Source organism: Podarcis muralis, chromosome 3, assembly GCF_964188315.1.
Source record: "Podarcis muralis chromosome 3, rPodMur119.hap1.1, whole genome shotgun sequence".
In the NCBI taxonomy this organism is placed as follows: Eukaryota; Metazoa; Chordata; class Lepidosauria; order Squamata; family Lacertidae; genus Podarcis; species Podarcis muralis.
Window position 1 is genome coordinate 36,088,319 of NC_135657.1, and position 17,549 is coordinate 36,105,867.

The window sequence follows — 17,549 nt, forward strand, 5'->3', positions numbered from 1 at the left end:
GATGGTGGTCTAGCTAACAAAAGAGACAGAGAGGAGCCAGGCAATATAAACTACGCTGTCAGAATTGTGATTGGACCTACCACACGGTGGTTACCTTGCACTGACCGCAACACTACCCAGTGGAAGACAGCCAATGCTATTCCTATTCAGAGTAGACCCATTGAAGTTAATGAACGCCACTAACTTAGGTTCATTCATTTCAATGGGTTTACTCTGAGTACGACTCAGTTGCCTACAGCCCAGCATCTATTTGCAAGTTCTGCAATGGTCTCTGAAAACTTTCGCTTTACCTTCTACTTTGGGTTTCGCTTCTGCAAGCCTCTCTGGGAACTTCTTCTTAAAGAACAATGCTTGAAGCCGCTGCTGGTAGTGGTCGATCCTAAAGTAGTGAAAGGTGTGGGTTATATTTCAAGGGAGCCCCAGAAAACAAATCCACTATGAGTGCAGTTTGTATTTATACAAAACCTAAAATGACTAGGGTATGGATGAGGAACCTGTGGCCCAACAGATGTTGCTGGATGCCAACTCCCATCAGCCCCAGGCAGCATGGCCAAGGCTGACCCTGGTAGAGGGCATGGTAGAGGGCCACAAGTTCCCCACCCCTGAACTAGAGGATGCTTTAAAGCCTCGGTGGGTGGAATAAATAAGGTGGCTGGCAGAGTTTAAGAAACATCATCTGCCATTTGGCTTTGGGCACTAAGACACTGTATAGTACAGCAGAGTGCTAAGGGCCATCATTAACAGTCATCATTTCACTTGAAATGGTGAAAAGGAAGGAAGGAGGGAAGGAGAGAGAGAGAAAAAAACAATCCAGATGCATAGAAATATATTTATTCAGTCTAACAAGCTTCCAATATTTCCTTCCATCAAGGGCACTCATAGGCAAAACCAACATGAGTCTTTGGCCTCAGACTCTGTTGCGAATTGCAACGTTTTATGCAGTGCTGGCCCAGCAATATCTTGATAAAGGGATTTCTCTTAGTGGCTTATGATCAATTTTAGCTGACAAGTACAACAGCTTGAAAAAGCAAATAGGAGACTCTGAATTACGCCCCTGCTCTTATTCCCTCCTCCTGCCATGCCTACAGATACACCACACAGAGAGACAGAGACGTTTATATGTAGTATATATACACCTGCTCATTTCATAAAGAAAACGGTCTGCCCGAGCCATGCGGTCAATTTCATGCTTGTGTTCCTCCAGCAGATCAATGTCACTCTTCTCTGGGACAAACTTCAGTAGCTGGAACCACAGGTGGGGAAGGAGAAAAAAAGACAGCATGAGGGAACTAACCAGGGCAAGGGGAAGACAGCAGGAGAGTGAACTAATAGGGTTGCCTACTGTAAGAAAATGCTGCTTGGAATTCCCCATGTGACCGTAATTTCTAAGCAAGGCAGCTGTGGTCATACAAGTGACCTTTCTGAAACATCTGGTTGGATTCTCTGACTTGGATTCTCCCCTCTGTGATCCTCATTAGATACTTTCAAATTCCATATAGGATTTCCCATATCTAACAGCTACAGGCAGTGTATGTCCAATAAAGAACTCCCTTAATGGTCACTCCTGGGTGTAAATGAAGTACAATCTGGCCCTAAAAGTGTTGAGCCCACTCATCCTCCAGTAGACACAAGGCTTTGACTATTCCTCCCCCCCCCCCAAACTTTAAAAAATGGTTTTGCCCTGGGGAGACAATGAACAATATCAGTGTGACTGGGCAGATGCTCAATAGAGGCTCCTATTCATGTGTTGAACTTAAAAGCTCATACGTTGACAGATTTTTTACATATCTAGTGGGAGTAATGTTTTGGCCTGGCGAAGCGTGTCTATGTTTGTGTGTGTGTGCTCCTGCGCATGCGTGCACACACACGCACACATGCACAAAAGCTCCCTAGTTACTAAAACAAACAGCCTGCAAGAAACATCAGACAATGGTTCTGCTTTTTATCATTCCCTCCTCTATACTAAGGAGCAGTTTAAATGCCAGCAATCCATAGATGTGATAATGGTAGTGCAGGAAGCTATAATAGCCAAAGAACACTGAAAACTGGAATGCAATGTTCTTTGTGGATACTCTCAACACCAAGCTAATGTACAAACCAAGAGCTTTTGGAATATTTATTCATTTAAGCAGATTTATATCCCACTCTTTGATCATATTTATAATGCCCAGGTTGGCTCAACAGAAAGTCAAAGGACCTTCCAAAGAGAGATACTAATCTCATTTTAGCATGTAAAAGAACTCATAGTGCCTATCTACTCAGAAGTAAGTCTTATGGCCTTCAATGGGACTTACTCCCCAGTTAAGTGTATATAGCAGGCATCCCCAACCTGCAGCCCTCCAGATGTTTTGGCCTACAACTCCCACGAACCCTAGCTAACAGGACCAGTGGTCAGGGGTGATGGGGATTGTAGTCCAAAACATCTGGAGGGCCGAAGGCTGGAGATGCCTGGTATATAGGATTGCAGACCTGGTGGTTTACGGGACTAAAACTACCATAGCAAAAATAATGGCACAGATGAGATCCATACCAAAGCATCACCTGCAACTGAAATAAAGTATAGTGGCTTCTCTAAGGGCAATTAGTAAGTTTGTGGCTGAGGTTAAATATCAGGTGAGGCTACCACACTCTCATACATTACCCTACAGTAGCTCAGCACACCATTTTTAAAAGATACATTGATTACTTCACTCACCCCCAATTCTAAATATATTTTTTTCACTACCCTTTCTTCCTTCTGTTTTTCTTTCTTTCTTAAGTCTTAGGACCAGCACTGTCCTCCCTCACAATAGTAAATTAATACTGGGTCATCTGAAATTATTATTATTAGTTTAGTAGACCAACAGCTATGAAGGAACTCTGAAGAAAATTGCCATATTAACATGATGTGAGTGTTAGGTTGGAGAGCTGGTGTTGTTTTACATTTCAAAGCCAAATTCAGTTATTCCAAGAAGCAAAGGCTGCCTTCAGGTTGTAGTATGGCCCATTGTGGGGCAACCTGTGGTCTTCCAGAGGCTGTTGGGAATCCAACTCTTATGAGGCACCATGAAGTATGGACAATGGTCAGGGATAATGGGTGTTGCAGTCCAACAACATCTGGAAGCCACAGGTTGCTGACCCTTGCTCTAGATAATAAGTAGCATGACATGAGTGAAAAGAGGATGAGAAATATTCCCATTAAAATCAACATGTTTAGTAGCATATTACCTGTTCCAGCATATCTTTAGCAAGATCTTCTTCTTCATCCATTTTCAAGATTGCTTGTCGGATTTCCTCATTGGATAGCTTCAACCTTTAACAACATCAATATTGCCCCATTATTTTGCTTGCATGGCTAATTTTGATGAATCTGAAAGTTCAACCAATATTCTGTCGTAAAAACTTCCCTTAGATCTATAAGAGTGAGCAAAAGTTAAACCTTGCAAACATCCCCCCCCATTCTTGAGTGATTGGAAATGGCTACCACAGCAATTAACTTTAAGCACATACAATATATTGGGGGGGGGGGGACTGTTCACACAGGGCCAACTTCCCAATGGAGTTGGTGGAAGAACCTCCATGCATAAGGAAAACATCAGTGGAGATACACATGACGGGAGCCTTCAAAGTCTAATTTATAGTACCTTGCAGAAAAATAAGAAAAGAAACACTGAAAAATTCCACACTTTTTGTTGCCTTCATAGTCTTGGAATAGTGAATAAACAAATGTCAATGCTTCCCAGACAGGAAACAGTACTAAGCCTGAGATATTTAACACATTTTAACACTGCCCAATATAATCAGCAGCTAGTAATTAAAACATGGAAGGTTGTGTTAAAAATAAAAACCTTTAAAATTTGAGCTGTGCTCTTTCTAGCTATGCAAAAATGTAAGGCCAAACATATGCCCTTCAGCCAATGCATAGCGTAGACCCAGAAGACAAGGCATATCCCTATATCTGAGCTGGGAAGCTGCAACTGGAAACTATGCTCTGCAGCAACTATGCACTGAAGCATAGGAACAGGCTGTCAGAGAGACTCCACTATTACTCTTATTTTGTCATTTCCCTTCATCTAAATATATATACACACAATTCATATTGAATGGATAATGGGTCCTCTTTGTGTATGGAAAATCATAACACTCATCCTTCCACTTGGCATCAGTTTCAGCAGGGAAGCCAAAAACCGAAGAGGCCATGGAGAATGAATTACCCTCCTACATCCCCAAGAGAAGTTCCCCTCCAACTCGAATTTCAGAACCATTAAGCCAGATACTCCAGAGAAATCTGTGCTGCTCCTGCCTATGGTCATAGGTACTGTGTCCTCACCATGTTTTCAGTTTCCAAACCCGACAGTTTGATGCCTTCCCAAGGTGCTCAGTTATCTCAAGATTTAAAATGCTAAAAGCACGAGCAGTGAAATCTAAGAATCCGAAACATTTGTGCAACTGTACTAAGCAACTCTCCTTCATGGATCACTGCCTTGCCGTGGCGAAGGGGCTTGAATAACTCAGAGAAGCTATGAGCTATGCCGTGCAGGGCCACCCAAGATGGACAGGTCATAGTGGAGAGTTTTGACCAAACGTGATCCACCTGGAGCAGGAACTGGCAAGCCACTCCAGTATCCCTGCCAAGAAAACTCCATGGACAAAGACAACAGGCATATAAAAGTTATGACGCTGGAAGATGAGCCCCTCAGGTCGGAAGGTGTCCAACATGCTACTGGGGAAGAGCGGAGGACAAGTACAAGTAGATCCAGAGCTGATGAAGCGGCTGGGCCAAAGCCGAAAGGACGCTCAGTTGCGGATATGCATGGAAGCGAAAGGAAAGTCCAATGCTGTAAAGAAAAATATTGCATAGGAACCTGGAATGTAAGAACCATGAACCTGGGTAAGTTGGATGTGGTCAAAAATGAGATGGCAAGAATAAATATTGACATCTTGGGCATCAGTGAACTAAAATGGACGGGAATGGGCGAATTCAGTTCGGATGACTATCATATCTACTACTGTGGACAAGAAACCCGTAAAAGAAATGGAGTGGCCCTCATAGTCAACAAAAGAGTGGTGAAAGCTGTACTGGGATGCAATCTCAAAAATGATAGAATGATCTCGATACGAATCCAAGGCAGACCTTTTAACATCACAGTAATCCAAGTTTATGCACCAACTACTGGTGCTGAAGAAACTGAAATTGACCAATTCTATGAAGACTTACAAGACCTTATAGAAATGACACCAAAGAAGGATGTTCTGCTCATAATAGGGGATTGGAATGCTAAAGTAGGGAATCAAGAGATAAAAGGAACAACGGGCAAGTTTGGCCTTGGAGTTCAAAACGAAGCAGGGCAAAGGCTAATAGAGTTCTGTCAAGAGAACAAGCTGGTCATCACAAACACGCTTTTCCAACAACACAAGAGACGACTCTACACATGGACATCACCAGATGGGCAGCATCGAAATCAGATTGATTATATTCTCTGCAGCCAAAGATGGAGAAGCTCTATACAGTCAGCAAAAACAAGACCTGGAGCTGACTGTGGCTCAGATCATCAGCTTCTTATAGCAAAATTCAAGCTTAAACTGAAGAAAGTAGGAAAAACCACTGGGCCGGTAAGATACAATCTAAGTCAAATCCCTTATGAATACACAGTGGAAGTGAGGAACAGGTTTAAGGATTTAGATTTGGTGGACAGAGTGCCTGAAGAACTATGGATGGAGGCTCGTAACATTATACAAGAGGCAGCAACTAAAACCATCCCAATGAAAAGGAAATGCAAGAAAGCAAAGTGGCTGTCCAACGAGGCCTTACAAATAGCGGGGGAGAGAAGGCAAGCAAAATGCGAGGGAGATAGTGAAAGATACAGGAAATTGAATGCAGATTTCCAAAAAATAGCAAGGAGAGACAAGAAGGCCTTCTTAAACGAGCAATGCAAAGAAATAGAGGAAAACAATAGAATGGGAAGAACCAGAGATCTGTTCAAGAAGATTGGAGATATGAAAGGAACAAGCAACTAACAAGGAAATGTTTGGTTCAGGCAACCTGTCCTTCTATCACAGAGAATTACATGGTCCCATTCTAAGATGCAATTCAACAAGACTTACTGAAAGTCTGCAGGTGAATACATGGAGCTTAAGGTGTGCCTCAAAGATCACTGCAGAGTCTATTAATCTCAGGGCCAAATATATCACTTAAACTGAGATATGTAGCTAGTATAAGTGTACGATTGTTGGATATAAGCATATACCAGTTGCCAAGATATTAGATGATCTGTATCAGTACCCTAGTGTGGAGATTAGAGGGCTTAATCCAGATCTAGATTTGGGGGCCTGTACATGCAATTTGCACTGACAAATTATTCATTTGACTCAAAGAGAGCTTTATTTCTCTATGCAAATTGCTGGCATGGGGAAGCCAAACTGGGGGGAAAGGGTTAAAAAAGGGCATATACCCCATCAAATCAGGGGCCCTGTAAAAAGAAAAAGAAGTTCTACAGTTAGGGAGACACATATTTATATAACTTATTGTCTAGTTTGGCCCTCAGACTATACTAAGCCAGCACACAGCTGTAACTCACGCAACCACAAATGCGCTACTCTCTCTCACACCTAGAAATGGATGAGCAATTGGGCCAAAGGGCTGTTAATCAAGTGTTTTCATTATTATTGTTGTCTTTTTTCAAAACTTCTGACTAACCACGCAATGGATCTTAAAATAGCCAACAGTAACAAAAAGCAGATGTGTTGCTTTTTAAGCAAAAACAGGTGAACTGGTTTGAACAAAAACCTAAAGCAGATCCCTAGAATCTTTCCACTCAGGGTTGAGCGAAGATGACTACTTGGGGGAAGAGGGGTGCTGGTTGTAATGGAGACACCACATTAAAGTGTGATCACGGCCAGAGGAGAAACACTAAATAAGTCATATCTCATTGTTGGATATGTATCAGCAGTGATTTTCCTACTGGTTTTATGGGAGCCAAATATAGATTTCTCCCACTGGCATAACAACTGACAAACCCCAGGCTGTATGCATAACTGAAGCACCATCATCTCTGCTTCTTATTTGTTTACCAAAAAACAAAGGCTATGGAATCACAACCAAGTTAAGCAGTTGCTGGCGCATAAAAGCAGCAGAATGGAACAAGGTAGGGCTACACTGAACAACACCTTTGAATTTTTAAAGTGAAAAATACAGGGGTTTTTTGGCAAGGCAAGAAATAAAAATAAAAAAGCTCTTAAAACCCAAAGGTACTTTTGAAGACAAACACCCCATCTGTCCCAATCAAATGATACTGCTGAAATTACATGATTTCCAAGAACTGGTACCCAAACTTGCTCACTTACCTCTTCCCTCCCAAACCATTTCCCTTTTATTATATTGTATCTTATCAGGTGATGAGTCTGTGGGCAGGGGGTGTATTATATTTTAATCCGTGTATACTCTTTAGAAAGTTGGGGGAGGAGGAGAACTTGTATAGGGAAGGCAGAAGCATCAAAGAATGTTCTAGCATACTGAGGCCTACATCCTGTAATCGTTGTAAAATCCGGGTGACTTGTCCAGATCATAACAAGATTACATGGTGAACACTTATAAGCTGCCCATTAAAAGCAAAAAATTCCACCAAGAAATGACTGAGATACAGCACCTTAATATTTCTGCTTTAATTGGAAAACAAACAAACCCTTGAATTAGTCTATGCACAACCATAACATACATTTACTTATTTGACTTTTGCCAAGCTTAACACTCTCAAAAATCCCAGAAAAATTGTAGGGATGTAACCCTTCTAGATTTAGTTAAAAACCTTCATGAGAAATATGAGGTTTCATTAAAATTCTCATTTAAGTCAGGAGCAAGTCACACTGCAACAGGGACTCAGTGCCAGATGCACTCATCCCAAAAGAAAGATGGCTGCCAGAGTAAGGCTGTGTACACGCCATACCTTTAAAACACACAACTTCCCCCAAAGAATCCTGGGAACTGCAGTCTATTAAGGGTGCTTTGAAATGTACCTCTGCAAGGGATAAACTACAGTTCCCAGGATTCTTTGGGGGAACCAATGCGCTTCGATGTTGCGTGCACAGACTAAGGAAGAAGCTTGCAGCTGCTGAAGCCAGTAAGTTGGTAAAAGGGCATAGCTGTCAACCTTCCCTTTTTTTGCAGGAAATTCCCTTATTCTAGCGCCGTTTCCCACTGCTTCCTGCTGCTATCCTGGATTGTTAGATATCCTGTAGACTGTCCCTGGGACAGGTGAGGCTGCTGATCCCTTATTTTCAAGGCTGCTGATCCCTTATTTTCAAATCTGAAAGCTGACAGCTATGTAAAAAGGGGACCAGTGGTGTGTATGTGACTCACTGACAGAGGAAGAAAGAGTGAGTAAGATTGTGAGAAGCTCTACATTGACAGTGTCTGCTACCTTCCTTTGCTGTCCTGCAAGATCTGTCTTAGCCTGAGGCCCATTCTGTTGTGACTTATTCTTCTATCACCCTGCTCTCCTGTCTGCCACATTCCAGCACCTACGACTCCTTTTTCTTCTGCTTCCTGAGACCCCATATTGGGCTTTTACAGTTAAAACTGCTAATTATATTCACCGCTTTCCTGACTTCTAACCTTGGCCAGGTAGGTTTCTGAAGATTACGGGGGAAACAAAACACTGCTTATTCCTCTTTCCCACCACATTAAGTCACGCAGAGCTGGCGAGACCCAAATGTCTGAGTAATCTCCAAGTCAGGCTGAAGCTGCACTATTATCAAAATGCTCCTAAAATGATACTTAGCCTGCCGCTGCCTTGATCCCCTTAGGACACATGAATGACCCCTATTGACTCTACAGCCTCATTCATCACTAATCTCCTCAGGACACCTCAGCTGATTTAATGTCAGTAGACATGAAGTGGCTTATTGTTTGGCCATCTTGCACAGAGAAGGGGGAGAGGGGAGGAAAGAGACAGTGACTTATTCCAAATATGCCTGGGAGTCATGCTGGATTTGCCTTCTATTTTTTTACATCACAGCACACTTCACAGATGTGGCTGTCTCGTTTTTCTCCTTCAAGATGGTCACTGGTTGGGTTTAAGCTAACTGCCAAAACTCTCACGCAGAAAACACTCCACATTCATCAGCCATCTCTCCTCAGAGAGAAGGAGCGCGGTGCTATGCTGCCGCTCCATCTTTAAGCTGTGCTCACTTTGACGGAAGATGCGCTACAACTAACACAGGCAGGGCCATTTATTCTAGAGCCACGCCTGTCCTCAAAACCACCAGGATACGCTTATGCTCATATTTGGGAGAAAGGAGGATATTTTCTCCTTTAAAAATCAATTCATTTGCCTTATCAGTATAAACCATACAATCGAGATAGATAATAATGAAGCCATGCAAAGCACCAATGCACACAGCCTTCCACGAATGGTGCTCACCAAGACTTGACGTAGCAAATGGAGGGGTCAGAAAGCTTTTAGGTGAGAGCAAGAGATTTGATGGAAGGACACGGGTGGCGCTGTGGGTTAAACCACAGAGCCTAGGACTTGCCGATCAGAAGGTCGGAGGTTCAAATTCCCACAACAGGGTGAGCTCCCGTTGTTTGGTCCCTGCTCCTGCCAACCCACCAGTTCGAAAGCACGTCAAAGTGCAAGTAAATAGGTACCGCTCCAGCGGAAAGGTAAACGGTGTTTCTGTGCGCTGCTCTGGTTCGCCAGAAGCGGCTTAGTCACGCTGGCCACATGACCCGGAAGCAGTACGCCGGCTCCCTCGGTCAATAAAGCGAGATGAGCGCCGCAACCCCAGAGTCGGTCACGACTGGACCTAATGGTCAGGGGTCCCTTTACCTTTACCTTTAATAGATTTGCATATTAAGAGATGCATATTAACAGGCTTCCCTTCCCGCCCCACAAGATTATTTTTCTGCATGCACATTTCCTCCTTATAGGGACACAAGAGAATTCCCTTGTTTGTAGAGGAGAGAAATGGGGAAGCTCTATCAGCACACCAGCTGTCTGTGAGCAGCCACATGTGTGAAGCTGCATGGCCATAACTTCCAAGATGGAAGAAAGGCTACTTAAATCTTCACGATGTACTCAGCCTTTCCCCTCTGTGATAACTATCAACAAGACACCTTCATGAGCCCATGGAAGCCCATCTTAAAAGAGGGATGAGCAACTAGTGGCCTTTCATATTATGTTGGACTTAAAATTCCAACTAATCTGACCACTGGCCATGCAGCTGGGGCTGATGGGAGTTGAAGTCCAACAACTCCCTCTCTTAAAGAAAACAGTATTGGGGCTGATCTGAATATTCAAAGAAAATCAGTTGGTACAACTTTGCTGGGACTGTACTACTTCATGGGGGGGGGGGATTCTTAAGTTTGAATGCTCCAAGTTACAGAAACATCCTTGCATGTCAAAACACACACACACACACACACACACACACACACACACACACACACCAGCTTCTCAGAGAAAAGGTTAGACTCCTTCTTGGCATACTATTTTTCTGGGGGAGGGGATAGGAGTCCCAGTTCCAAGTATTTTAAAGAGCACACCCTGAATTTTACATGCACATGACCTTCAGGTTTGATGGGCATTTTGTTATTAGGTATCTACATTCAAGTACAGTGGTACCTCGGGTTACATACGCTTCAGGTTACAGACTCTGCTAATCCAGAAATAGTACCTCAGGTTAAGAACTTTGCTTCAGGATGAGAACAGAAATCGTGCTCCGGCGGCACGGCAGCAGTCGGAGGCCCCGTTAGCTAAAGTGGTGCTTCAGGTTAAGAACAGTTTCAGGTTAAGAATGGACCTCCGGAACGAATTAAGTACTTAACCCGAGGTACCACTGTAGAACTAAGAACCAGCCCTTAAAATCTGGGCAAAACATAGGCAAAACCAGTAACGACCTGGTCCACCTTGCTCATTGGTCACCTCTTTCTTTATATGGGTAGGAGAAGGGGATATCTTAGTGATGAAGAGTAAAGAACATGAGGTGGCATTCAACTACATTTTACTCAGAGTATACCCATTGAAATGCATGAACCAAAATTAGTAATGTTTGATTTCAATGTCTCAGATTAATAATGTTTGATTTCAATTACTCAGATTTCAATCTGAGTAAAACTTTGTTGAATACTAGCTCATATAGATGGCAGAAGTAGGTGAAAAGAAATACGTAGATAAAAATAAGGGAATTTTTCAAAGGGAAAAGTCATCTTAATTCTTCTCCCATCATTTTTATTCACCTTGTTACACACCTGCACGCCACACCTGAAGTCAAGTTTCTTTGTTTGCAACAATCATGCAAAGTTCGACAATGTGACAAATGCCAGTTCGCTGACTGCAGGGATTGAGCAGCAAGCACTATCTCCATCCATTCTGATGGACCCCTCAGCACTGCAAAGGAAAGCTGGGTAAAGAAACAAGCCGCCAGCTTAGCGCATTCTTAAAGTTCCCAATTTGATATAGCTCAGCTCATCTTACAGAAAACAGCAGGCTCGTAGCCAGAACCTGACAGATTGCAGAAAGGGGACCGAAGTGTCCACGGGGCAAGTATTATATGAATCATATCATAGCTATTCAACAAAAAAACTTCACTATCGCCTTCTGTTAAACACTTCCTTGTTTCAGACCACTTATGGATGACTAAGCAGAGGGTCAGAGAGACAAGAATACAAGGTTTCAGAAAAAGGACAATATGCCATTGAGGACGCTTCCTCAACCATGGCCCTCCAGATGTTTTTGGTCTACAACTCCCATGACCCTTAGCTAGCAGGACCAGTGGTCAGGGATGATGGGAATTCTAGTCTCAAAACATCTGGAGGGCCAAGGTTGAGGAAGCCTGCCATTGAGGCTTAATACCTGCGTCTTTGGCCCCTCTGGATTTATGCTTGTTTGATAAGAGGGGGGAAAGCCCCAGCGCTTGACTTTCCAGATGACAGAGAAATCCTGGGCCTTAACATTAGTCATAAAGCAGCAGCAGCCTCATCTAGGAAACTAGGCAACATCTGTTAATCACACCATGGAGGAGCCTTACTACAAGGAAGCTACTGCTAGGATGCTAGGAAGTGAGGAGTTATATATTGGTTGCTGGCAGTTTTTAAAGAGGATCTGTGTACTTCAGCACCAGGGAGGCAAGGTGCTTTTCAGACCTATAGTTTAAAGAAGTACTTCCATCAATTGGAGTTGTAATGTGAATATCAAGCTTACACTGGCCAGAAGGCTCATTAGTATTACAAATACTTCTTATCCGCTTTACTTCCCGCATTGCCACTGACATCAATACAAAGTGCATTTTAAGACTCAGGTTGCACAGCTTTGATCAGCCTTCCCCAACCTGGTGCCCTCCAGATGTTTTGGACTGCAAACTCTGGCCATACCTGGCTGGAGATGATGGGAACCGGGAGTCCAAAACATCTGAAAGGCATCAGGTTGGGTTAAGGCTGGCTTTGGACAATATATTAAACTAGAGGGGAAAGGGGTGGGGGTGGGGAAAGCATGAGTCCACACAAGGCTCTGTGATATATGGAGAGCTAAGCTGAGCACATAGCCTGCTGATAGAGATTTAAGACAGGATAGCTTCACATGGCTTGCCTGATTTAACTAGAGAGCTTACTAGGCACTGAAATGGAGGTAAGGTCATCCATCAAATAAGTTAGCTTTCTTAAAAAAATGAAGGAAAGAAAAACCTTCTGAGAGGTTCATGGCTTTGAGCCTTACAAGCAGTGTGCACCATACATGCAATGCCGATCTTCCTTTGCACTTCCCCTCGGGAAGAGGGGTTTGAATGATAGCCTAAATTCTGATGCAGAAAATGAAGAAGGGGGAGGGGGGTTGTCTCCAAAGGCAAGGCAACAAATGGCTCCTGAAAATGGCTGAAATCTGTCTTGCTCCAGATTTAAGGAGGTCTAGTCTTTCTCAGTCACACCAAGGACTTCATTCTATAAAGCTGAATAGATTCCAGGTCCAAAAGACTGCACCATCAGTCTCATTGTCTGCTGGTATACCTCTTATTGCTCCCATGGAACTGCAAACACTTATCTCGTCTATCATTCCCCTAGTTCTCCCATTCCCACAGACATAGAAAGCTGCCTTATACTGATTCATGTCACCAATCCTTCTAGCTCAGGGGAACCTCAGGCCTGGGTTCCAAAGGGACCGCTACCCCTCTGTAGCAGATCTGGCAAAGGGGCACACAAGGTTACAAAGGGAAGAAGATCAATGAAAAAGAAGCCTGCTCAGTCAAGGAAGCTTTTGCCAGCAGAGAAATATGATTGGATACAGCCCACAATCTTTATATTAATTGGCACATGAACATCATACGCAAAGATGTATTGAATATTGTATACGTACCCATGAAAGAGAATTTCACTATATGCATGAGAGAAACACACATTTAAGAGCAAAATACATGACATGCAGTGCTGCATTACTTTTCAACTACAGTGGTACCTCGGGTTAAGAACTTAATTCGTTCTGGAGGTCCTTCTTATCCTAAAACTGTTCTTAACCTGAGGTACCACTTTAGCTAATGGGGCCTCCCGCTGCCGCCACACAATTTCTGTTCTCATCCTGAAGAAACGTTCTTAACCTGAGGTACTATCTCTGGGTTAGCGGAGTCTGTAACCTGAAGCATCTGTAACCCGAGGTACCACTGCACTGGAAAAGGCAAAGTGTTGAGAAGGAGCAAAGTGACTCTGAAAGAGAGCTACAAATTCCTCTCTGCACTGCCACGGGCCAGCAAATAATCCAATTTTCATCTGCTCTGATTGATACCTTCTTCCCCAGTCTTGTTAAAAGGGAAGGTGGGGACAAAGGAGATGTGATTATTTCCCACACCAGCCAGCTTTCGCTTTCTTAGGTCCTATGAAACACAAGCCCCACCTGACCCTTTCGAAGACAGTCTGAAAACATTTCAAGTAGTGTGTGTGCATGCAGGGGAACTCTCTGTGCAGCCATTTCACTTTAAAGGGCATGACAGCACCGTGTAAACAGAAGGGGAATAAACTGCAAAGATCTACGCAACATTTACAGCCAAATGAAAGCAGCTGTTGAAAGAGAGAGGGGGCACCTGAAAGCAGGGGACGGTGCTCGGGATGTAATGTGGTGCTCTCAATTTACACGTTTGCATTTTCACAATGTTCAAAAGTGCAGTCCTGCCAAGCACTCCATGGGAGGCCAGGGGGAACAGCAGGTAGGGACACCGTCCTCCCACCAGGCTCTCATTCTGAAGCCTTGCTAGTCCACAGAAGGAGACAAGGAAGAAGCCAGAAGAGCCAAGAGGCTGAGTGGCAAAATCCCTTTACATTGTTGCCTGCATCCCATTTTAAAACATGTTTAATCAGGCCTTAGCTGAAACATGGAACAAGATGCTGAGGTTAAGGGAGTGGCACAAGAGATGCCCGTTGCCAAAAACGAGCTCCCAATTCAGATTAAATGACAATCCAGATGAATCCAGATAATGGTTTATGGATCAGTTGTGTTCAAGTGTGGAAGGATTTACCAAGATATCTTCCAGTTATGCTACAGGCTCAACAAATGTGATTATTTGGATTCTGAGTAATAACTTGCAAGTAACAGTGTAGCTGCCTTCTGCCAGGGGGATTAAATGATAATGTGGAACAAGTGCCTTCAGGAGAGGGGATTTAAAAGTCAACACAGTTGCACTCTAAGACAAATACCTCCCTGAAGATATGTTGGATGAAAACTCTTTCTTTCTCCAAAGCCCTCCTAAAAACACCTCTCCTAATCCGAAATCAGAAACATTCTTTTCCAGTTTGCCACCATTCCATCTAGCAGTCTCTGTTGTATCCCCTCTGTCAGAATTTAATAATAATAATAATAATAATAATAATAATAATAATAATAATAATAATTTATTTATACCCCACCCATCTGGCTGGGTTTCTGCAGCCACTCTGGGCGGATTCCAACAAAATATTAAAATACAATAGTATATTAAACATTAAAAGCTTCCCTAAACAGGGCTGCCTTCAGATGTCTTCTAAAAGTCTGGTAGTTGTTTTTCTCTCTGACATCTGGTGGGAGGGCGTTCCACAGGGTGGGTGCCACTACCGAGAAGGCCCACTGCCTGGTTCCCTGTAACTTGGCTTCTCGCAATGAGGGAACCGCCAGAAGGACCTTAGTGTCCGGGCTGAACGATGGGGGTGGAGACACTCTTTCAAGTATAATGGACCGAGGCTGTTTAGGGCTTTAAAGGTCAGCACCAACATTTTGAATTGTGCTTGGAAATGTACTGGGAGCCAACGTAGGTCTTTCAAGAGGTCTCATATTGTGGGACCAAGTGCTCTTCTTGTAATCTTTGAAGCACCTATGCTGTTGTTAATGTCACCCAAATGGTCCTTACTAACATGCTGGGCAGGCAGTGATTCAGAGAAGTAGGAGTCCCAGCCTCCTGGCAGGGCTGTTTTTGTTTGTTTGTTTGTTTGTTTGTTTGTTTGTTTGTTTGTTTGTTTGTTTTGCTTTATTCCAACTTTGCCACAGTCTAACAGGAGAAATCCCTCTCAAACAGCCTCTTTTCCTCAGCCTCTAAAACTAGAAGCAGTAGTAACTGGAAATAATGGACTACCTGCTCAGAGGAGACCCATTAAAAGAAATGGAGTTATTATTATTATTATTATTTATTGAATTTATATACCACCCTGTACCTGGGGGTCTCAGGGTGGTTCACAGAATAAAATCAAGACATAAAATCACAAAACACCCAATAGCGCCCCCCCCCAAAAAGAACACACACACACTTTAAAAGGGCATAGGATGTAAACTGGATCAACCAAAGGCCTGGTTGGAAAGGAATGTTTTTGCCTGGGGCCTAAAGGTGTTTAATGAAGATGCCAGGTGAACTTCCCTGGAGAGTTAAGGTAGTCAGAGGTAACTTAAGTTACCTATGATTTCACAAGGTCTAGCTCTGAGTGCAACTTAGGTGCAACCCTTAAAGTTAGATAAATTTGTTATTTTTTGCACCGACGATTTTGCTTTGCTTCAGATGCGAGGGCTAGAGCTCGGTGCCTGCAAAAGGCCCCAGGATCAATCCTTAGAATCTCCAGGTAGGGCTGGGAAAGATTCTCTGCCTTCCTGCTGCTGCCAGTCAGTGTTGACAATACAAGGCTAGATGTGGCAAAAGTCGTGACGCCAGCAAAAGGCAGCTACCTAGGTTCCCACGCAGTCATGACAACGCTACTAATTAGTCTGAAACTTCCTAAAAATAGAAATGGCAGTCTCATCTCCACAACCAAACAATTCAGTCCTTGGCTTCCCTGCTGCTGCCGCCAAGCACAATGGGACAGCTACTTACAAACACATGCCAAAAATTCCAATGCACCATCTGTTTGCACACTAGTTCATGTGCAAATAAAGCATTTGCATATTATTAGACTTGCAAATGTGATTATATTGCAAAAATAATAAGGGCTAAAAATAATGTTAACAGTTGGAACACTTATTTATAAAGACGTGAAAAAATGACTGAGAAACTATTGTACTTAATATACCAAACTGTCATTTTGTCTCTTTTTTTAATGACTATGACACTTTAGACTGGAAGCATTTGATTAAAAGAGATTTAATACAAGCAGCTTATAGTATCTTGGGGTATACAGCAATGAGGAATATGAGCACTGGAAGTAAAATAAAAATAAAAAATCTGCTAGACCGCAATGCATAAACTAATTAATGAGCCAACAAGCCTATTTGTTTATGTCATTATAGGAATTCATATCCTGCCCTTCAAATATATTCTTGGCCATCTTACAATACAAAATCAAATAAATAGTAAAATCACTTTAAAAACATGATTTGCATCATTTCATGATTTGCATTGTTACAATTTAATCAGAAATAGTGATGTCAAGAATTCCAATGAAAATGAAAATGGTAATAGAAAATACTAGTGTTCACTTGTATGTCCCATGTCCAGAATAGAAATCAATCCAGCAAATATTATTGGCATTTGCTATTGCTGCTGCTTTCAGTCTGCAAATGAGATGCAATTGATTGTGTTCCTGTCATCTGCAGACTGTTTCCTTCGCACTTAAATGAACGGGGTAGAATAATGTAATGAAAACTTAACTTACATAATTTCACCACAGTGGAAAATAAGACAAATAATGTAATTATAATTATTTTTTGCATAAGATAAACTGCAGTGGAACAGAAACAGCACTGCATGTGACAAATATAAGGTGAACTGAAAAATGATTCCGTCTTATATCCCTAACCAGAAAGCAAATCCCAAATAAGTTCAGGGTCAAGCAAACTTACTTGGAAAGGAGGATGACACAGTTCTGTGCTCTCCGGCCATCAATCACAGAAAGCTCTTTGACCTTTCGGGTGGACAGGTACAAATCTTCGGTTGATCCCATTTCCTTCTATAAATAGTTTTTAAAAAACCATGAAAATCAGTGCCATTTATTTTTCCTCCTCCTCCTCCTTTTTTTTCTGCCAGTGCAGAAGTGCCACTAGCTAGCCAGTGCTCTAAGCCCAAAGAGTTGAACTTGTGTGGAAATCCATCTGAGATGCAGGATTGTAATGAAAGGGAAGATTAAGGAAGCCTAGGGTAGA

At 42.7% G+C, this 17,549-nt stretch overlaps 1 protein-coding gene across 4 annotated transcripts in view; it reads right to left on the reverse strand.

Annotated features, from left to right (window-relative positions):
* DAAM2 (dishevelled associated activator of morphogenesis 2) overlaps positions 1–17,549 on the reverse strand; it is a 228,822-nt gene that overhangs the window by 28,407 nt on the left and 182,866 nt on the right. For all 4 annotated transcript variants that reach the window (XM_077925643.1, XM_077925642.1, XM_077925644.1 and 1 more), the window contains 4 exons: positions 17,250–17,356; positions 3,208–3,292; positions 1,137–1,243; positions 291–379 (listed from right to left, as the gene is read on the reverse strand). In XM_077925643.1, the coding sequence (XP_077781769.1) occupies positions 291–379; positions 1,137–1,243; positions 3,208–3,292; positions 17,250–17,356 (388 nt within the window). The remainder of the gene's footprint in view (positions 1–290; positions 380–1,136; positions 1,244–3,207; positions 3,293–17,249; positions 17,357–17,549) is intronic.